Source organism: Melospiza melodia (genome assembly GCF_035770615.1).
Source record: "Melospiza melodia melodia isolate bMelMel2 chromosome 17 unlocalized genomic scaffold, bMelMel2.pri SUPER_17_unloc_1, whole genome shotgun sequence".
Taxonomy (NCBI): domain Eukaryota; kingdom Metazoa; phylum Chordata; class Aves; order Passeriformes; family Passerellidae; genus Melospiza; species Melospiza melodia.
This window is the reverse complement of record NW_026948502.1, coordinates 781894-804282: the sequence shown is the minus strand read 5'-3', so window position 1 is coordinate 804282 and position 22389 is coordinate 781894. Positions and strand designations below refer to the sequence as shown.

General features: G+C 56.9%; 1 protein-coding gene across 1 annotated transcript in view; it reads left to right on the top strand.

Annotated features, from left to right (window-relative positions):
- Positions 1-2402, top strand: part of LOC134432996 (adhesion G protein-coupled receptor L1-like) — a 33906-nt gene extending 31504 nt beyond the window's left edge. The window contains exons 13-14 of the mRNA XM_063181872.1: positions 461-478; positions 1840-2402. Of these exons, the coding sequence (XP_063037942.1) occupies positions 461-478; positions 1840-2402 (581 nt within the window). The remainder of the gene's footprint in view (positions 1-460; positions 479-1839) is intronic.
- The last annotated feature ends 19987 nt before the right edge of the window (positions 2403-22389 follow it).

Here is a 22389-nt window from a genome sequence, read left to right as displayed (position 1 = left end):
CCCCCTGAACACCCCAATTTCAGCCCCTGGTCCCACAAAATCCCCCCATGGCCCCTGGATCCCCCCAAAATTCCCCTCTAAAATCCCCCCACAGCCCCTGGATGCCCCCAAACGCCCCCCAAAATCCCCCCAAATCCCCCACAGACCCTGCCCCCAATGGCGGTTTTGGGGGGTCCTAGCTGCTGCATCCCCCCCAATTTCAGCCCCTGGGTGGGAATGGGGGGGATTTTCCTGCTCCCCAAACCTGCCCCCCCAACCTTCTGGGCCCCCCAAAACTCCCCCAGAGAGGGACAGAGAGGTCCTGACCCCACACAGCCCCAAATTCGCCCCAAAATGTCCCCAAATGTCCCAGCTGTGGGGTGATGGGGGAACTGGGGGCATTTGGGGGGGTCTGGGGGGGGGGATTTGGGGGTGTCTGGGGTGGGATGTGACCCCCCCTAAATGCTGCCTCTGTCCCCAGGGAGCTTCCGTGACACCAGTAAGTGCTGCCCCACAACCTCCTCCCCGTGCCCCTCCTTGTGCCCCCCCAGCCCCACATTTGCCCCCTACATCCCCCCCGAACCCCCCCGACCCCCCAGAGCCCCCCAACCCCCCTCCAGACCCACTCAGTGACCCCCCCCAACCCCTTTGAACCCCCAGATCCCTCAGTTGATGCCCCAAACCTGCCCCAATCCCCCAGATTCCACCACAGACTCCCCCAAACCCTGCCTGAACTCCCCAGATCCCACCACTGACCCCCCAAACCTGCCCCAGTACCCCAGACCCCCCAAACCCTGCCCGAAGCACCCAGATCCCCCCAAACCTTTCACAGCACCCCCAACTGTATCTCCCCAGCTTTACAGAATGACCCTCCAGACCCCTCACTGACCATCCAATGACCACACAGACCCTCAACTGACCCTTCAAACACCCTCATCGACCCTCCAAGGCCCCCATGACCCCCCAAAACCCCTCACTGACCTTCCAAGCCCCCCAGTGACCCCCCAGACCCTGCCACTGACCGCCCCCAACCCCCTGACTGACCCCCCCCATGACCCTCCAATGACCACACAGGTCCCCCAATGACCCCCCAAACCCCCTCATTGACCCTCCAAGACCCTCAATGGCCACCCCCAGACCCTCTGCTGACCCCCCCAATGACCACCCCCAGATCCCCACACTGACCCCCCCAAGCCCCCCAATGACCCCCTCCAGACCCCCCACTGACCCCCCCAATGACCACCTGGACTCCCCAACTGACCTACAAATGACCCCCCCCCAGACCCCCTCACTGACCCCCCAAGCCCTCCAGTGATCCCACAGACACACCCAAGGACCCCCCAATGACCTACCAATGATGCCCCTTGACCCTCCACTGATTCTCCAAGGCCCTCAATGACCCCCCCAAATCCCCTCATTGACCCTCTGAGCCCCCCAATGACCACCCCCAGACCCCCACACTGACTCCCCAAAGCCCCCAATGACTCCCCAGAACCTCAGTGACCCCCAGTGACTGCCCAGACCCCCCCACTGACTCTCCAAGCCCCCCAATGACCCCCCAAAGCCCCCAAGGATCTCCCAGACACAACCAAGGACCCCCCACTGACCCCTCAATGACCCCCCAAGCCCCCCAACTGACCTACCGGTGACCCCCCAAACCCCCTCACTGACCCCCCAAGTCCGCCAATGACTCCCCCAAACCCCCTCATTGACCCTCCAAAGCCCCCAATGACACCCCAGACCCCCTCGCTGACCCCCCCAAGCCCCCCAATGACCTGCCAAACCACTCACTGACCCACAATGACCCCCCACTCCCCTCACTGACACCCCCTCCCCGCTCTGACGCCCCCCATCCCGCAGAGCCCCCCCAGGAGCCCCCGGAGCCGCTGCCCCTCAATGGCAACTTCAACAACAGCTACAGCCTGCGGGGGGGCCCCGAAGGGGGGCCCGGGGGGGCGGTGCCGGGCCGGGGGGGGTGCCCAGGGGCCCCCCCGGACGCGGCAGCGCTGGAGAAGATGATCATCTCGGAGCTGGTGCACAACAATCTACGGGGAGGGGGCTCCGCGCACGGGGCACCCCCCCCGCCCCCGCCGCCCCCCCCGCCGCCCCCCCCGCCCCCCGCCGAGCCCCCCCCCGGCGCCCCCGAGCTGGGGCTGCTCTACCAGGAGCTGGCGCGGGGGAAGCCGGGTGGGCTGGGGCCCCCCCCCGACCCCCCCCGCGACCCCCGGCACCCCCCCCTGCCGCGGGACTACCCCGACAGCAGCCCCGAGGGGCCCCCGCCCCCCGCGCCCCCCTACCTGGGGGGGCCCCCCCGCGCGCCCCCCCCCAACCGCCGGCACAGCCCCGAGACCTTCGGGGGGCCCGAGGGGGGCGCGGGGGGCGCCGAGCCCGATGGGCAGATGCAGCTGGTGACCAGTCTGTGAGACCCCCGGGCGGGGGGGCGCGCAGGACCCTCCCTCACACCGGGGGCCGGGGGCATGCGGGGGGCACGGGGGCACCGCGGGACCCCCCCATTGCCGAGGGGTGCGGCCTCGCATGGGGATGCGGCCGGGGGGGACCTGGGGGGCTGGGCTCGCACGGGGACCCCCCTCGATCGAGGCTCCAGGGGCACACGGGGGTCTGGTCCCAAGCAAAGACCCCTCCTCACATGGGGGTCCAGCCTCACACAGGGGTCCGGCCCAAGCCACGGCCCCCTCGTGTGAGGTCTTGTCCTCATGGGGGGGTGGCCTCGCTCGAGAGTCTGGGGGCACTCAAGGACCCCCACCCCGCACGAGGAGCCGATCCCCAGCAAGGAGCTGGCCTTGCACGACAACATGGCCGCCACCAGAGGGGACAGTGCAGTCCCAGGGGCTGTGGTGGCACCAGGGCACGGTGTCACACGAGGAGCTGTGGTCGTGCAAGGCCGTGGTGTCACACGAGGACCTTGCACGAGGATCCATCATCTGGCGCCACACGTGAGGACCTCGCCCAAGGATCCACCTGATGTCACCAAGGATCCAGGTGGCGCCACATGTGGGGACCTCACCTGAGGATCCTCCTGGCGCCACATGTGGGGACCTCATGCAAGGATCCCTCTGGTGCCACATGGGAGGACCTCAGCCAAGGATCCACCCGGTGTCACCCGAGCACCAGCTGGTGCCACGTGTGAGGACATTGCTCGAGGATTCCCCTGGGGCCACACGTGGGGACCTCGCCTGAGGATCCACCTGATGTCACCAAGGATCCAGGTGGCGCCACACGTGGGGACATCGCCCAAAGATCCATCATCTGGCGCCACATGTGGGGACCTCGCCCGAGCACCCACCTGGCGCCCCACGTAGGGACCGTGCTTGGAGACCGTGCCTGGGGACCTCGCTCAGCCGTGTCCCCCCTTGCGCCAGGACCTCACACCAGGACTTTGCGCCCGGACCTTGCAGGGCCCCCCCTCGTGCCCCCGCCCCGGCCTGGGGGCGTTTGGGGAGGATCCTTCAGCCACATCCTGGGGGCCCCCCCAAAAGCCATCCCAGGGGGGCCCCGATGGCCTCGGCAGCACCGAGCCAGGGGGGAGCACTGAGAGCCCCCCAAGCTGAGGGGTGCCCCCACAGCAGGGACTCCCCCGAAACGGGGACCCCCCCACAAAGAGACACATTTTCCTTGTAATATAGATGTAAATGGACCAGCCCTTCCCCCCCCGCCCGGGAAACTGAGGCACGGGGGGGCTCCCCAAAACTGCCCCCCCTCTCCGGGGGTCCCCCTATTCCCAGCGGGGCCCCCCCGGAAGCACAACCCCCCCAGCCGGGGGGGGCCTCGCCACGCTGTACATAGGGATGGGGGGGCCCCCAAAATCGGGGGGGGGGGGAATGGGGACCCTTTAACAGTTCTGGGAACCCCACCAAAACTGAGGGGACCCCACAATCTGGGGACACCCTCTGGGGCTTGGGGATCCTTCCTGGGGTTTTGAGACCCTGCCCGTATTTTGGGGACCCCCCCCCCCAGGTACTGGGGACCCCCAAGTTCTTGGGGTCCCCAGTGAACTTGGGGACCCCTCAGGACTGAGGGTCTCCCATACTTTGGAGACCCACCAAGAGCTTGGGCACCCCTGCCTGGGGTCCAGGGATCCCCCCCAGGGTATTGGGACCCCCCAAATTTGGGGACCCCCCCCCAGTATTTGGAGTCCCCTTACTTTGGGGGTCCCTCTGAGTTTTGGGGACCCCCAGGGTATCAGGGCACTCCCCGGGTTTTGGGGACCCCCCCAGACCCCCTCAGGGGTTTTGGGGACACACGGGGGGGGGGTCCAGCCCCTGCCCAAGTTTTGGGGTTCCCCTCCCCCCTCCCTTAGCGTGGGGGGACCCCAAAACTTCCTCAGGGACCCCAAATTTGGGGGTGCAGAGGGGAAAACCCCTTCCCCCCCACCCCCAGATCTTGGGGTCCTCCCTCCCCCCCCGGGTTAGGGGGGTCCCTCCCCTTCCCCTCCCCCCCCCCTAAATTCTGCCAAACCAACTTTGGGTCGAGTGCGTCAAACCAACGAAACCGGAGCCGGAGGGGACGCGGGGCCACCAAGGGCCACCACAGGCCACCAAGGGCCACCAAGGCTACTGGGGCCACTGTGGGGTCACCCAGGGCCACTGACGGGACCATCGAGGGGCCACCCAGGGCCACCACAGGGTCACTGTGGCCACCAAGTGGACGGCCAGGGCCATCAAGGGTCACCAAGGGCCACCGGACGGTCACCACAGGGTCACCAGGGCCACCATGGGCATGGCCAGAGGGCCACCACGAGGCCACCACAGGGCCACTGGGCCAGCACAGGAAGAGCCAGGAGGTGGCCGGGGCCACCAAGGGCCAGCACAGGGAGTCAGGGGATGGCCACCACTGCCAGGGCCACCACTGGGATGGACAGGGCCACCACAGGAAGAGCCAGGGGACAGCCACAGCCACCGAGGGGCCACCAGGACCATGGCGGCCACCACAGAGGTGACCAGGGCCACCAAAGGGACCAGAGGAGAGCCAGGGCCATGGAGGGGGTGGCCAGGGTCGCCATGGTGACAGCCGGTGTTGCCATGGTGACAGCTGGGGCCACAATGGGGTTGGTCAGGGCCACCACGGGTCAGGGCCACCGTGGGGACGGTCACGGACAGGAACCAATAAAGGTGACACCAGTTCTTGGAGGCACTGCCTGTGTCTGGGGGGGACATGGGGACACTGGGAGGAGGGCACAGGGTCACTTAGGGAGGGACAGGGACACCGGGGAAGGGACAGGAACACCAGGGGGTACAGGGACATTGGAGAGGGACGCAGGGACATCGCAGGGGGCGGGGCACTGAGGGAGGACAGGGACACTTTGGGAGGGACACAGGGACCTTGTGGGAGAGGGCACCGGGACACCGGGGGGGGGGACAGGGACATTAGGGGAGGGACACAGGGACATTGGAGAGGGACACAGGGACATTGGGGGGGGCACAGGGACACCGAGGGAGGGACAGGGACATTGGAGAGGAACACAGGGACATCGTGGGGGAGACACAGGGACAACACGGGGGAGAGACAGGGACATTGGAGAGGGACAGGGACACCAGGGGGACACAGGGACACCGGTGGGGACAGGGACACCAGGGGGGACAGGGACACTTGGGGAGGGACACGGACAACGGGGTGGCACTGGGGACACTTGGGGAGGGACAGGGGCATTGGAGAGGGACACAGGGACATTGCGGGAGGGGGAGCACAGGGACATCGGACACCTGCGGGGGGGGGGGGGCCGGGACACTTGGGGAGGGGTACAAGGACATTGGAGAGGAACAGGGACACCGGGAGCGGGACAGGGACGTTGGAGAGGGACACTTGGGGAGGGACAGGGACACCGGGGGGCACAGGGACATTGAGGGAGGGACACAGGGACACCAGGGGGGCAGGACAAGGACAGTGGGGTGGCACAGGGACACCGGGGGAGGGACAGGGACACGGGAGAGGGACACAGGGACATCGCGGTGGAGGGGGGTGGCACAGGGACACCGGGAGGACACAGGAACACCAGGGCGGTACAGGGACATTGGGGGAGGGACAGGGACTCTTGGGGAGGGACAGGGACATCGGAGGGACACAGGGATATCGCGGGGGGGGGGCACAGGGACACCAGGGGAGGGACAGGGACACTAGGGGAGGGACAGGGACATTGGGGGAGGGACAGGGACAGCGGTGGGGACAGAGACACCGAGGCGGGGAGCAGGGACATTGAGGGTGGCACTGGGGACACTTGGGGAGGGACAGGGACATTGGAGAGGGACACAGGGACACCAGGGGAGGGACAGGGACAGTGGGGGGGTACAGGGACACTTGGGGAGGGACAGGGACACTGAGGGCGGCATCGGGGACACTGGGGATGGCACCAGGAACACCGGGGGGCTCTGGAGGTGTCATCCCCCGATCCCCGTCCCCCACTCCCCGTCAACCCAGCCCCACCCCCGATCGCGGTGACACTGGGGACACCCGCGACCCCCGCGCCCGGTACGGGACCCCCGGGCGGGGACACCCCCGGGACCCCCCCTCGGGATCCCCGGACCCCAAACTCCGCCCCAACGCCGGGACCCTCTGACTGGGACCCCCGCACTGGGACCACCCAAACCCCCCCGGAACCCCCCGGGACGGCCCGTAACGCGGGACCCCCTGACAGAGACCCCTCCCTACAACAGGGACACCCCCCCACAACCGGGACCCCCTGACAGAGACCCCCCCTCATAACCGGGACCCCTCCCCAAACCGAGACCCCCCCCAAAACCGGGACACCTCCCCACAACCGAGACCCCTCCACAACCGGGACCCCCCCCCACAACAGAGACCCCTCCCACAAAACCGGGACACCCCCAGTCCAACCGGGACCCCTCCCCAAACCGGGACCCCTGCCCCCACACACAACCGAGGACACCCCCCCGACAACTGGGAAACCCCCCCACAACCGAGGACACCCCCCCCACAACTGGGACCCCCCCCAAACCAGGGACTCCTCCCCAAACCGGGACCCCCCCCCACAACCGGGGACCCCTCCCCAAACCGGGACCCCCAATTCCCCCCCCCGGTTCCCGGTGCCCCCCAATCACCGCCCCTCCCGCGCCCCCCGCCCCCACCCCGGGAGCGGCCCCGCGCCCCCCCCCGCGGGTGAGTGACAGCAATGGGGGGGGGGGCACCGGGACCCCCGGGACTGGGGAGTTTGGGGGGTCCCGGAGCCCCGAGTGTCCTTTTGCCGGGGGGGGGGTCCCGGAGCTCAGATTGTCCTTTTGGGGGGGTTTAGGGGGGGGTGTGGAGGAGACCCCGGGCTCTTTTTTTGGGGGGGGGGGGGCGCTCCCGAACTCCTGGGTCCCTTTTGGGGGGTTTGGGGGGGATTTTGGGGGGTCCCGAACTGCTCAGTCCCTTTCGGGGAAGGGGCTTTGGGGGGGGTCCCGGATCCCTGGGTCCTTCCTGGGGGAGTTTGGGGGGCCGGGGGCCGGGGGGGTCTTGGGGCTCTGGTTTCCCTTTTGGGGAGGGTCCCGAACTCCGGGGTCCCTTTGGGGGGCGTTAGAGGAGAATTTGGGGGGTCTCGGCCCCAGATTTGGGGAGTTTAGGGGGGAATTTGGGGGGCTTAGGGGGGAATTTTGGGGGTTCCAGCCCCAGATTTTGGGGGTTTAGGGGGGAATTTGGGGGTCCCGGCCCCCAGATTTGGGGGTCCCGATTTCGGGGCGCTGACGCTGCCCCCCAGCTTCCCCCGTGCCCCCCGGGGCCGTGGCCGCCGTTTCCTTCGGTGCCTTCGTGGTGGGGGCGGCGCTGGCGGGGGGGCTCTGGTTTGTGCACGGCCGGACAGGTGAGAGACCCCCCCAAAATCATCCCTGTGCCCCCAAAATAATCCCCTCAATGTAATCCCCCTCCCCAAATAACCCCCGAACCCCAAAAGACCCCCCAAAATCATCCCCGTGCCCCCGAAATCATCCCCGCAATGTGATCCCCCTCCCCAAATAACCCCCAACCCCCCCAACAATCCCCCACGCCAAATAATCCCCCTCCCCAAAATATCCCCCTCCCTAAAATAACCCAATCCCCCCAAATATTCCCCAAATTGTCCCCATCCCAAAATAATCCCCATCCAAAAGAACTCTCCCAAAATAATCCCCCACCCCAAATAATCCTCCACAAAATATCCCCCTCCCTAAAATAACCCAATGCCCCCAAATACCATCCCAAAATAATCCTCACCCCCTCAATATAATCCCCCTCCTCAAAATAACCCCGCCAAACCCCCCAGGACCCCCCAAACTTCCCCCCCCCCCCAATTCCCCTTTAACGGGGACCTCCCCAGATCCTCCGAGACCCTCCCCCCCCCCAATTTGGGGTGGGATCCCCCCTCCCCTCTCCTCCCCCCCGATCTCTGCCCCTTCCCCCGCAGCCCCCCGGGCCCCCCCGGGCCCCCCCCGGCCCCAGCGCTGCCCCCCAGCCCGGGAGGGGCCAGGTCCTGGGAGCACTGGGAGCACTGGGAGCACTGGGAATGGTATTGGGAGCACTGGGAATGGTACTGGGAGCACTGGGAGCACTGGGAATGGGCACTGGGAGCCCTGGGAACACTGGGAGCGCTGGGAATGGGCACTGGGAATGGGCACTGGGAGCACTGGGAGCCCTGGGAATGGGCACTGGGAGCCCTGGGAACACTGGGAGCACTGGGAATGGGTACTGGGAATGGTTACTGTGAGCACTGGGGGGGATCTTGGGGGAGCTGGGAGTACCTGGGGGAACTGGGAGGGATGTGGGGATATTGGGGGGTCACTGGGAAGAGATACTGGGAGCGCTGAGGGGACTGGTCATACTGGGGATACTGGGAGTGGCACAGGGGGTACTGGGAGCACTGGAGGGGTCACTGGGAGGGACTGGGGGGGACTGGGACTAATGGAAGAGGGGACTGGGAGCACTGTCCTCACTGTCGCTGTCCCTGTCACTGTCACTGTCACTGTGTCACTGTCCCTGTGTCACTGTCACTGTCATTGCCACTGTCACTGTCACTGTGTCACTGTCACTGTGTCACTGTCACTGTCCCTGTCACTGTCACTCTCTCTCCTCAGGACACCCCAGCCAGGGCCGAGCTGCACCCCGGGCTCATCGCATTGGAGGGGGAAGACAGGAGCAGCAAACTGGGAAATTCATTAATTAATCATTAATTAACCATTAATTAATCAGAAGTTCTGCCAATGTCTGTAACCAATGAGCGCTGTTAAAATGTCCCGATGGTGCAAAGTTTTGCTGGGGGAGAGAGGGGAGAGAACTTTGAGGAACTCCCCACATTTGGGGGACCCCCCCATCTTTGGGGATCCCCCACCTTTGGGGGAACCCCCGGCCCCTGCTGTGAGCATTGGGGGTCCGGCCTTTGGGGAAGCCCTCAGCTCTGGTGACCCTCCCACCTTTGGGGAACCCCCCACATTTGGGTGACACCCCCACCTTTGGGGAACCCCCCACATTTGGGTGACACCCCCACCTTTGGGGACCCCCCCACCTTTGGGGAACCAGCAAACAGCGGCTGCCGAGGGTCCCCGTGCCCGGGAATGGGCAGGTCAGGGGGGTCCCGGTTCAGGATTACGGGGTACGGGGGGTCCCGGTTAAGGATAAGGGGTACAGGGGGTCCCGGTTCAGGTACAGGGCGTCCTGGTTCAGGTACAGGATAAGGGATCAGGATAAGGGGTTCAGGTACAAGGTCCCGGTTCAGGATTAGGGGTACAGGGAGTCCCGGTGGTGGAGAAGGGGTACAGGGGGTCCCGGTTCAGGATTAGGGGTACAGGGGGTCCCGGTGCCGGAGAAGGGAGGGCAGGGGGGCTCCGAGCCCAGAGGGTCCCTCTGTGCCCTCGCTGCCCCCCAGGAGACCCCGGAGCGCCCCCAGACCCAGCGCTGGAGCCTCGGCCCCGCCCCGCTCGTGATTGGCGCCGCCTCATGCACCGCAGCCAATGGCAGCTAGCGCTCTTCGTGACGTCACCGGTCGCTGGGCAGATCCCAGAGGCGTTTGGGAGGCGCGAAAGTGACCGAGGGACGCGGTGGGGGCGGGGAATCCCTGGGAATTCCCCCGGGAACCCCTGGGATCGACCCCGGATCACCCGGGGCCCGTCCATCCATCCCGTTCCCGGGGTCCCTCATCCCCGGGTCCCTCATCCCCGGTGTGAAAAACGCCAATCACTTGTTTTTAAAATTTTAAAAGTAATAAAATTGTTATAAAAATAGTAATACAATTAGAGTAATAACAATGTATTAGGACAATATGAGACAATAGGGATAAAGAGTTACGGACGTCCGGGTGCCTTTTTCTGGGCAGCAGGAGCCCGAAAAAGGACACCCGTTTACAAAGGATTAACTCTTAAAAGCAACAGCCTGTTGCATATTCATACACGTCATGCATGATGCATAAATTCCATTCAAATACAGGATTCTGTCTGGTCATCGTCAACTTTTTCCTCCGAATCCTTACAGTGCCTTTGAGGCAGGAAAAAGTTCGTTTCTTCTGATAAGGGAGGAATAAATTCTTTTTCTCTGAAAGATTCAGCTGTCCAGTGGCTGCTATCTTGCTGTGAGTACTTTCTTTTTAAAAAAGTACCCTCCATAGCAGAGTTTCTATATTAACATTTTTTATAACCTAAAACTATATTTAACACAGTACTTAAGAGAATTAATACAGCATAATTTCTAACACAACATATATAATATTCATTTTAATATTTGCAAAAAGCCAATCATAAAATACATGCATTTTTCACACCGGGGTCTCTCATTCCCGGGGTCCCTCATTCCTGGGGTCTCCTTTCCCAGCATGACACTGTTGAGTCAGGGATGGAAAGAAAGACTCCATTCTTCAGGTGAATCAGAAAGCAAAAGAATAATTCCTTTATTAGCAAGAAGTTGTGAGATTTATAGTCTTTATAGTCTCGCTTTATAGTCTCACTAAGCTGGCATCTGATTGGTGTCAAATTGAAAACATCTCACATAATTGGTGACTATGAATAGCACGCTCTAGAGAACCATAACTATAAACAATGGTTACAGAAAGAGAGATAATAATTCTTTTCATTCTTTTCTCTAAGATTCCCAGGCTCAGCCTGGGAGAAATTATTTCCGTTCTTTCTTTGACTGAACTGAGAATATACACACCAGTTGTCCAGGTTTAGGACAAATTAGGGGAAATCTCCAAAAGGGAGCCCCCCAAAAAAAAACCAAACCTCCAACCACCCCTCCCCCAATACCGGGTTCGGGAAGGAATTCCTCAGAGGAGCAAAGTGGAAAACAAAACCTATTTATTAACAAGTAACAAAAGAACACTCCCCAACACAAGAAAAGAAAAGAAACCAGGCAGTGTTGTGGAGGGCGCTGAGCTTCTCTCACAGACTCCGGGGGTCCTGGACGTCTCAGGTCAGGTCTGGAGCCAGTCCAGTATCTTCAGGGGAGGGTAAGAAAGAGGGAACGAAAGAAAAGAAAAAAAAACAGCGGAGAAAAGCAGAAAGCAGCAAAAAAACTATCAGCTAGGGGCCGAGGCAGAAGCAAGCAAGGCAAGCCAAGCAGCCCAAAAGCGAAAGTGCCTCGGTCACAATCCCTCCTCTCTTCCCCGCCCCGCCGCGGCAAGACAGCCTGGGCGGGGGAGAGAAGAGAGAAAAGGCACACAACACATGATATTGGGATAAAGCCAGACACAACACATGATATTGGGATAAAGGCTGTCACCCCACGACACTCCACCCCTTATCCCATATCGTGAACATACAATAAAAAACTTTCATTTCACTTACTCACACCTTTGACACTTACGCATTCCTCTCATCTTACTTGCTCAGACCTTTGACACTTACAGTTTCCTTCTGTCTCACATTCAACAAACAATGATATTCATATATGAGTCTCATCCCACAATCAGGTCTCTGAGGTACACACCGTGTTGTTCCATCTTTCTGCATTATCCACCATGTATAACCTGGTCCTTGAGCAAAGACAATCCCACGGATGGGTTTGTCTGTACTCGAGGCAGGATTGATCCATACTGTCTTCCCCAACAAGCCTCTGACATGGGCCACTGGGGCTTTATCCCCATCTACTATATTAAGGAGCTCAGACTGAGCAGGACCCGCTTGGTTGGTGGAACCTCGAGTGTTAACTAACCAGGTAGCCTTTGCCAAATGCTGCTCCCAGTTTTTTAAAAACCCCCCACCCAATGCTTTTAAGGTGGTTTTTAACAATCCATTGTACCTTTCCACTTTCCCTGCAGCTGGTGCATGATAGGGGATATGGTATACCCACTCGATGCCATGTTCCCTAGCCCAAGTATTAATAAGATTGTTTTTAAAATGAGTTCCATTATCCAACTCAATTCTCTCGGGAGTACCGTGCCTGCAAAGGATCTGCTTTTCAAGGCCCACGATAGTGTTACGGGCTGTAGCATGAGACACAGGGTAGGTTTCCAACCATCCCGTGGTGGCTTCTACCATGGTTAGTACATAGCGCTTGCCTTGGCGGGTTTGAGGCAGTGTGATGTAATCAATCTGCCAGGCCTCCCCGTATTTGTACTTAGACCACTGCCCCCCATACCAGAGGGGCTTCACCCGCTTGGCCTGCTTAATGGCAGCGCACGTCTCACAGTCACGAATAACCTGAGAGATACTGTCCATGGTTAGATCCACCCCTTGGTCTCGTGCCCACTTATAGGTGGCATCTCTACCCTGGTGGCCTGAGTCATCATGGGCCCATCGTGCTAAGAATAACTCTCCCTTATGCTCCCAGTCGAGATCTATCTTCAACTCCCCTATCTTTGCAGCCTGATGTACTTGCTGGTTGTTTTGCTGCTCTTCATTAGCTCTACTTCTCGGGACATGGGCATCTACATTGCAAACCTTCACAGGTAACTTCTCTAACTGAGTAGCGATATCTTTCCACTCTTCCGCAGCCCAAATTGGTTTTCCTCTTCGCTGCCAGTTGGCCTCTTTCCATCTCTTCAGCCATCCCCATAGAGCGTTGGCTACCATCCAAGAATCGGTATACAAATAGAGCCTTGGCCACTTCTCTCTCTCTGCAATACCTAGGGCCAGTTGAATAGCTTTGATTTCAGCAAATTGACTGGATTTACCCTCTCCTTCAGTAGCCTCTGCAACTCGTCGAGTGGGACTCCATACAGCTGCTTTCCACCTCCGTTTCATCCCTATGACGCGACAAGAACCATCGGTGAATAGAGCTTAACGCGTTTCTTCTGCTGGCAACTGATTGTATGGCGGAGCTTCCTCAACCCAGGTCACTGGCTCTTGTTCCTCATCCGCGACACTAAAGCTTTCACCTTCTGGCCAAATTGTAATTATTTCCAGAAACCCAGGGTGATTTAACTTCCCAATTCGAGCGCGCTGCGTAATGAGGGCAATCCACTTACTCCAAGTAGCACTGGTGGCATGGTGGGTAGAGGGAACCTTTACTCTGAACATCCATCCCAGCACCGGTAGTCGGGGTGCCAGAAGGAGTTGTGCCTCTTTACCAATCACCTCTGAGGCGGCTTGGACTCCTTCATAGGCGGCCAAGATTTCCTTTTCTGTTGGAGTATAGTTATCTTCAGACCCCCTGTAGCTCCGGCCCCAAAATCCCAATGGTCAGCCTCGGGTCTCGCCGGGCAGCTTTTGCCAAAGGCTCCAGGACAGACCATGGCTCCCGGCTGCAGAGTAGAGCACGTTCTTCACATCTGGTCCCGCCCTGACTGGACCAAGGGCTACAGCATGAGCGATCTCCTGCTTGATCTGGACGAAAGCTTGCTGCTGCTCAGGGCCCCAATGGAAGTCGTTCTTCTTGCGGGTAACCGGATAAAGGGGTCTCACAATCTGACTATACTCAGGGATGTGCATCCTCCAGAAACCTATAGCACCTAAGAAAGCTTGTGTTTCCTTCTTATCAGTTGGTGGGGACATAGCAGTGATTTTGTTAATAACATCCACAGGAATCTGACGCCGTCCGTCTTGCCACTTCACCCCCAAGAACTGAATTTCTCGGGCAGGTCCCTTGACTTTGCTCTTCTTAATGGCAAATCCGGCTTTCAGGAGAATATGAATTCTCTTCTCTCCTTTCTTGAACACTTCTATTGCCGTGTTCCCCCAAACAGTGATATCATCAATATATTGTAAATGTTCTGGAGCCTCACCCTTTTCTAGTGCAGCCTGGATCAGTCCATGACAGATGGTAGGACTGTGTTTCCACCCCCGGGGCAGTCGGTTCCAGGTATACTGCACTCCCCTCCATGTAAACGCAAACTGAGGCCTGCATTCTGCTGCCAGAGGGATGGAGAAAAACGCGTTAGCAATATCGATGGTCGCATACCACTTTGCTGCCTTGGACTCCAGCTCTTACTGCAGTTCCAGTATGTCCAGTACAGCCGCACTCAGTGGTGGAGTCACTTCATTCAAGGCACGATAGTCCACAGTCAGTCTCCATTCTTTGTCAGATTTTCGCACGGGCCAGATAGGGCTGTTAAAGGGTGAGTGGGTTTTACTGACCACCCCTTGGCTCTCCAGCTCTCGGATCATCTTGTGGATGGGGATCACGGCATCTCGATTTGTCCGGTACTGCCTGCGGTGCACTGTTGAGGTGGCAATTGGCACTCGCTGCTCCTCTACCTTCAAGAGTCCTACTGCAGATGGGTTCTCTGATAGTCCAGACAAGATATTCAATTGTTTAATACCCTCTATCTCCACTGCAGCTATTCCAAAAGCCCACTTGAATCCCTTAGGATCTTTGTAATAGCCATTCCGGAGGAAGTCTATGCCCAAAATACACGGAGCCTCTGGACCAGTCACAATCGGATGTTCCTGCCACTCCTTCCCAGTCAAGCTAACCTCAGCTTCCAACAAAGTCAATTGTTGTGATCCCCCCGTCACTCCAGCAATGGAAACAGGTTCTGTCCCCACGTGTTCCGATGGCATTAAGGTACACTGTGATCCAGTGTCAACCAATGCTTCATAGTCTTGTGGCTCTGATGTGCCAGGCCATCTGATCCACACCTTCCAAAAAACCCGGTTTTCCCCTGCCTCTTCCTGGCTGGAGGCAGGGCCCCTCTAAGCCAGATTGTCCTTTCCTTGGGCGTATGCCTTAGAAGTTCCTTCAAGGGGATCGCACATGTCATCGTCATCATCATACTTAACATCTGGGCTACGAGCGACCGGAGCTGCTCTCCTTTTGGTGATACTTCCTCTTTCCTTCAAATCACGCACCCATTGTGCCAAAGCAGCGGTGGGTTTTCCATCCCATCTCCTCATGTCTTCTCCAGACTCACGCAGAAAAACCCATAACTCAGCCCGTGGGATGTACCTTCTCTCCCCATCAAAGGAGCGCCAGCGTTGGATACCAGGGCCTCTAATTTGTACAGCCGAGATTTGAATAAGGTCCTCCTTAATCTCTTCCCGGAGTTTCTTATGATTCTCCTCTATTTTGTCCTCTAGTTTCTGCAGTCAGGTTTCCACTGCTGCAATTCTGGCATGAGTTGGGCCATGCACAGCATCTGCATATGCTCGAAGCTTCTTTGCCATATCGAGCACAGTCTCATATGTATCATCCCGCTTCATTATTGCTAGGGCAGAAGCGTATTCAGGTGGCCCAAGTCGCACGTTTCCTCCACATTACAGGTGTGCATGGTACCAGGTCCAGATTCCTAGTTGTTATATCATCTGAGAAAATGAGCTCTGCCACCGCCATCTCTCTCAGGCATTGGATCCCCTGTTCTATGGTCTTCCACCATGTCTGCGGTATATAGAGATCATCTGCACATAAGTATCTTTGTGCTACACTATCCAGGACCCATTCCCAGAGGCTGTGAGGGTTAGCCCCCCTCATCATACCTTGATCGATGACAGGATCATGTGACAGGGATCCCAAATGCCTCGCTTCAGTACCATCCAAAATCGTAACCTCCCCTGCAGCATCCCAAAGGCAGACTAACCAACTAATTATAGATTCGTCAAGTTGTCATCTGTAATCCTTTCTTAGGCCTCTGAGGTCCTTCAGAGAAAAGGAGTCAATATTAGCTCCAGAATCTGTGCCCCTTGATGTGGCCTCTGATTTTGGTGAGGGTCCTTCTCCTGCATCATCATCATCATCCTCCACCTTTCGATTGGTCGCATCATCATCATCATCCTCCACCTTTCGATCGGTCTTGCCTTTACACTTTCCACCTTTTGTATTAGCTGCAAGAGCCATGGGTTGAGGCCTATTGTCTGATTCAGCTGCTAGCCTGGAGCCTGGGATGTTAGCTGCAGCCTGGGTCACTGGGATAGTAACTGACTTATCTCCCTGTTCCCTTTCTGCTATCTGCTGCTCCACAGTATCTAGCAGAGTACGGTAAACAAACGCCAAGGTCCAGCTCACTGCAGTAATCCTTTCTTCCTTAGTATTACCATGGCACTTCTCCCTCAAATGCTTTGCCACCTCGACTGGGTTCTGAATTTGATCAGATGGAAAGTCCCAGTCTATAGGATCAGAAAATTCCTTTAAAGTCTGGCCCATATCCTCCTATTTCCCACTCCAGTCAAGATTTTTCCTGCTTTGTTTTACTCCTGAATCAGGAGTCTCTCTAACCCCTCTAGAAATCTCAGCTTTCATTTTATATACACTCCAGACAGTATAGAAAAGGCTTAATAAATTAAATGCCAGAAAGATGGTTTCTTTTAAACTCAGGGGAAATTCAGTATTTTCTAATAGAGATGTCAACAATTTGGAGGAGAAGAAGGAAGATAAAGGCTGAAAAGCCCCTTCCCCTTCTTCTCCCCAAACAAACTGAGTACACAGACATAACAACAATCCATACATTCCTGAAACAAAGTCCAGCATTTTTATAAACTTCCGACAAATCATCACACATAAGACCAGCCCAATGACTATTCTGGTTAATGCCCCCCGCTTACAAAAGCTACTTATTAGGGACAACACCAGAACTATTTCTGGGTAAGGAAATAACCCTAGGGACCACAAATGTATTAAAACTTCAAAAACCCCTAGGGACCAGAAATACCGGCAAGCTTCCACCCCAAATGACATTAAGAATTACCAATATGCCCACAAAACAACCAAAACCAAAATATTATTGTTATAGTTTTTTTTTTTTTCCCACTGTCTTTGGCCTTCGTTTCCCAGCCAACGCACCAAAAAATATGGCTTAGGACAAATTAGGGGAAATCTCCAAAAGGGAGCCCCCCAAAAAAAAACAAACCTCCAACCACCCCTCCCCCAATACCGGGTTCGGGAAGGAATTCCTCAGAGGAGCAAAGTGGAAAACAAAACCTATTTATTAACAAGTAACAAAAGAACACTCCCCAACACAAGAAAAGAAAAGAAACCAGGCAGTGTTGTGGAGGGCGCTGAGCTTCTCTCACAGACTCCGGGGGTCCTGGACGTCTCAGGTCAGGTCTGGAGCCAGTCCAGTATCTTCAGGGGAGGGTAAGAAAGAGGGAATGAAAGAAAAGAAAAAAAAACAGTGGAGAAAAGCAGAAAGCAGCAAAAAAACTATCAGCTAGGGGCGGAGGCAGAAGCAAGCAAGCAAGGCAAGCCAAGCAGCCCAAAAGCGAAAGTGCCCCGGTCACGCTCCCTCCTCTCTTCCCCGCCCCGCCACGGCAAGGTGGCCGGGGTGGGGGGGGAAGAGAGAAAAGGCACAGCTGTCAGACACAACACATGATATTGGGATAAAGGCTGTCACCCCACGACACCAGTGCACCCTGAATCCCTCACCTGGACACGCACCTGTATCACCCCCACTACCTGTTCTCCCCCAGCTGTCCATCAGACCCTCCCTGCTAGGGGCACCCAGAAAAATGTGGGGACCCCTGTCACGATCCGTCCTCATGAATGGGCTTCGTGATGGTTTGTGGGGGTGATCTCGGGGTGCAAAAACTGACATGGCACAGGGGATTTGCAGTAACAATCAAGCAAGTGCAACTTTATTGAAATAACCACAGCAGGAATGCGTTGGAGAGGGAACCGGGGAAGAAAAGGAGAAAATGAGGGAAAAGAGGAAGGAAGAAGAATGGGTTATAGCTACCAAACGTGGTACTGCGTTGTCCTTTGGGGTCCAGCCGATGGAGTCTGCCAGGCCACGTCCGGGAAGATCTCGGAGGCACAGTTCATCTGGACCCCGATTATACTCTTTTTCGTTGGGGGAAGGGGAAGTAAATTTCTCAACCGAAACAAAGGTCTTCAGGGAGGAAGAATAGCATTTGAAAGGGGTGTACACAAAGTCCAAGCTAGGCAGCAGGCAAGAGCCATTGTTTTCGTGGTCCATTGCCTGTACCTGCAACATCCATCTTGCTTTGGGCAGCTTTCCTTCCCCCACTGCACAACTCCCCTGAGTTTGGGGGGGTTTCAGTCCCAGTCTCTGGAAGAAGGTGAGAGGGGGCCTTCTCACATAGGGATTTCATGTCTCGGTCTCTTGACGAAGAGGCTTCTTACATCTCTCCTTGTCTGTCACGGTGGTTATGAACGGGCGAGAGGGGTCTTCCTTTGGAGGGGGGACCACCCTAAAGCTTAGGAGAAATCCAACCAGGCCGAGAGTTGGGGAGGATTCCAGAGCTATTGTGCAAAAGGACACGGTGCCCTGTGAGCTCAGTGTAGCATACAGCAAACAACATCTGTGAACAATAGCTTAACACTGAGCTTTCAGCTCTCAGGGTCTTTGGTGTGTGAAACTTTCTCCTACAAAGCCAGAGATTCTAGACAGGGGGGTCGTCTCTTCAGTAGCCCCCAATGACGATCATGAGGCAGATGAGGGAAAATTCGGACAGACTCTCACTACCCCCTGGCCCCTCCCCACCTGCCCAGACAGGGAGGAGATGGACTCGAGCAAGTGGGACAAGAGATGGGGAGGGGAGTCACTGCTCCAAGTGACCCCTCCCAGTGCTCCCAGCACCTCATCTCCATGCTCCCAGTTCAGAGTTCCCAGTAGGACCCCTGGTTTCCCTGAGTGTTCCCAGTTCCAGCCAGCACTCCCAGTAGGACTCCTTGGTTTCCCTGAGTGCTCCCAGTTCCAACCAGTGCTCCCAGCTGACTCTCCATCCACTCCTGGACTCAGTGTTGCTCCCTGCAGCGCCATCCCAGTCTCGGACCTTGTCTGCCCCACTGCTCCCAGTGCCATCCCCATGTCACTCCCAGCCTGACCTCAGTGCTCCCAGTTCACTCCCAGTGCTCCCAGTGCTCCCAGCTCACTCCCAGTGCTCCCCGCTCACTCCCAGTGCTTCCAGTTTACTCCCAGTCCACTCCCAGTGCTCCCAGTTCAACCCCTGGTTCCTCATCATCTTTTCAATCTCTCTTCATTCTGGGGCTCACCCCAAATTGACTCCGGCTCTTGCAGATTCTTCGAGGGCAGAGCAAAGGGGAAATTTTGGGGAAGCAACAGAACCCCAGACAGCACCAGAACTCCCAGTGTTTCACCCACTGTTCCAAGGCAACACCTAAATCCGGCTCTTCCCACCTAAACCTGGCTTTTCCCACCTAAACCTGGCTCTTCCGACCTAAACCTGGCTTTTCCCACCTAAACGCAACTTTTCTCACCTAAACCCAGCTCTTCCCACCTAAATCCAGCTCTTCCCACCTAAACCTGGCTTTTCCCACCTAAATCTGGCTCTTCCCACCTAAATCCGGCTCTTCCCACCTAAATCCAGCTCTTCCCACTTAAACCAGGCTCTTCTAACCTAAACTCGACCTTTCCCACCTAAACCTAGCTTTTCCCACCTAAACCCAGCTTTTCCCACCTAAACCTGGCTCTTCCCACCTAAACCCGGCTCTTCCCACTGAACTCGGCTCTTCCCACCTAAACTCAGCCCTTCCCAGCTAAACCCAGCTCTTTTCACAGAAACCTGGCTATTCCCACCTAAACCTGGCATGTCCCACCAAAACCCCTAGGGTCAGGATTTTTAAAATCAGGAAGCCCAGACCTCCAGGCACACTGGAGCTGTGAAAGGCATCCAAAAGGGAGTGCAAAAGTGCCACAACATGGCAGCTTTCACAGCTTTTTCCTTAGGAAGAACCCTCACCCAAGGCTGATTTACCTTCCTAGGGTTACTGTTAAGCTTAGGCCTAGTACTTTTAAAACCAGGAAGCCCTGTGCTCCAGGCACACTGCAGCTGTCCAAGGCATCCCAAGGGGAGCGCAAAAGTGACACAACTTGGCTGCCTCCACTGCAATTTCCATGAGACCATCCCCAACCATAGGCTGATTTTCCTTCCTAGGCTTAAGGTTTGAGTTACGCCAAGGGTTAGTGTTCTTTTAACCAGAAAGCCCTGAGTTCCAAGAACACAGCAGCTGCCAAGGACAACCCAAGAAGAGCGCAAAAGTACCACAACATGCCTGCCTCCACAGCTATTTCTTTAGGGACATTTTTAATTCCGGGCTGATTTGCCGTTCTCGGTTCGGGTTGGGGTTAGGCCTAGGGCTAGGATTTTTAAAATCAGGAAGCCCATACTTCCAGGCACACTGGAGCTGTGAATGGCATCCAAAAGGGAGTGCAAAAGTGCCACAACATGGCAGCTTTCACAGCTTTTTCATTAGGAACAACGCTCATACCCGGCTGATTTACCTTCCTAGGGTTACTGTTAGGCTTAGGCCTAGGACTTTTAAAACTAGGAAGACCTGTGCTCCACGCACACTGCAGATATTGAAGGCATCCCAAGGGGAGCGCAAAAGCGACACAACTTGGCTGCCTCCACTGTTATTTCCATGAGACCATCCCGAACCATAGGCTGACTTTCCTTCCTAGGCTTAAGGTTTGAGTTACGCCTAGGGTAAGCAGCTAAGTGCTGCTCCCGGGCGTCTTTCGGAGAAGCTGCGCTAAGGAGAGCACTGTGAGCGGCACAATCGTCTTTGCGCGAAGAAGGCGCTTCTTCCCCTCCGGGAGCCGGCGAGAGCGGCAGCTTCGGAAAGGTGAAGAAGGAAGCTGTACAAGACTGGGATTGTGTGCGCAGCTTGCCATCTGATAGAAAACAGTACCTTTGCACTCTCCTGACTTTTACAATCACATGAACATTTGATTGGAAGCTCTTTTGGACAAGCTTCTTTCCCTTCTTCCAAAACACTCGGCACTTTGCCGTGCAACGTCTAGAACACGATGGGAGATGGTTTCTATGCTGGCACAATTTTTTCTAGCCAGAAATAGTGGAAAAGCTTTTTGCTAAGATGTAGAAGAGAAGAGACGCTAAAGATGAAGGTACCATGCTGTCCGGAGCTAAGTGCTGCTCCCGGGCGTCTTTCAGAGAAGCCGCGCTAAGGAGAGCACTGTGAGCGGCACAATCGTCTTTGCGCGAAGAAGGCGCTTCTTCCCCTCCGGGAGCCGGCCAGAGCGGCAGCTTCGGAAAGGTGAAGAAGGAAGCTGTACAAGACTGGGATTGTGTGCGCAGCTTGCCAACTGATAGAAAACAGTACCTTTGCACTCTCCTGACTTTTCCAATCACATGAACATTCGATTGGAAGCTGTTGTGAACAAGTTTCTTTCTCATCTTCCAAAACACTCGGCACTTTTCCGTGCAAAGTCAAGAACATGATGGGAGATGTTTTCTTTGCTGGCACGATTTTTTCTAGCCAGACATAGTGGAAAAGCTTTTTGCTAAGATGTAGAAGAGAAGAGACGCTAACGATGAAGGTACCACGCTGTCCAGAGCTAAGTGCTGCTCCCGGGCGTCTTTCGGAGAAGCCGCGCTAAGGAGAGCACTGTGAGCGGCACAATCGTCTTTGCGCGAAGAAGGCGCTTCTTCCCCTCCGGGAGCCGGCGAGAGCGGCAGCTTCGGAAAGGTGAAGAAGGAAGCTGTACAAGACTGGGATTGTGTGCGCAGCTTGCCAACTGATAGAAAACAGTACCTTTGCACTCTCCTGACTTTTCCAATCACATGAACATTCGATTGGAAGCTGTTTAGGACAAGTTTCAGTCCCTTCTTCAAAAACACTCGGCAGACATCTGTGTATCCTCTAGAACACGTTGGGAGATGTTTTCTGTGCTGGCACAGTTTCTCCCTGCCAGACATAGTGGAAAAGCTTTCTGCTTCGATGTAGACCACAAAAGACGCTAAAGACGAAGGTACCATGCTGTCCGGAGCTAAGTGCTGCTCCCGGGCGTCTTTCGGAGAAGCCGCGCTAAGGAGAGCACTGTGAGAGGCACAATCGTCTTTGCGCGAAGAAGGCGCTTCTTCCCCTCCGGGAGCCAGCGAGAGCGGCAGCTTCGGAAAGGTGAAGAAGGAAGCTGTACAAGACTGGGATTGTGTGCGCAGCTTGCCAACTGATAGAAAACAGTACCTTTGCACTCTCCTGACTTTTCCAATCTCATGAACATTCGATTGGAAGCTGTTTTGGACAACTGTCCTTTTCTCCCTGCCAAACACCTGGCAGACCTCTGTGCATCCTCTAGAAGACGATGGGAGATGTTTTCTGTGCTGGCACAGTTTCTCCCTGCCAGAC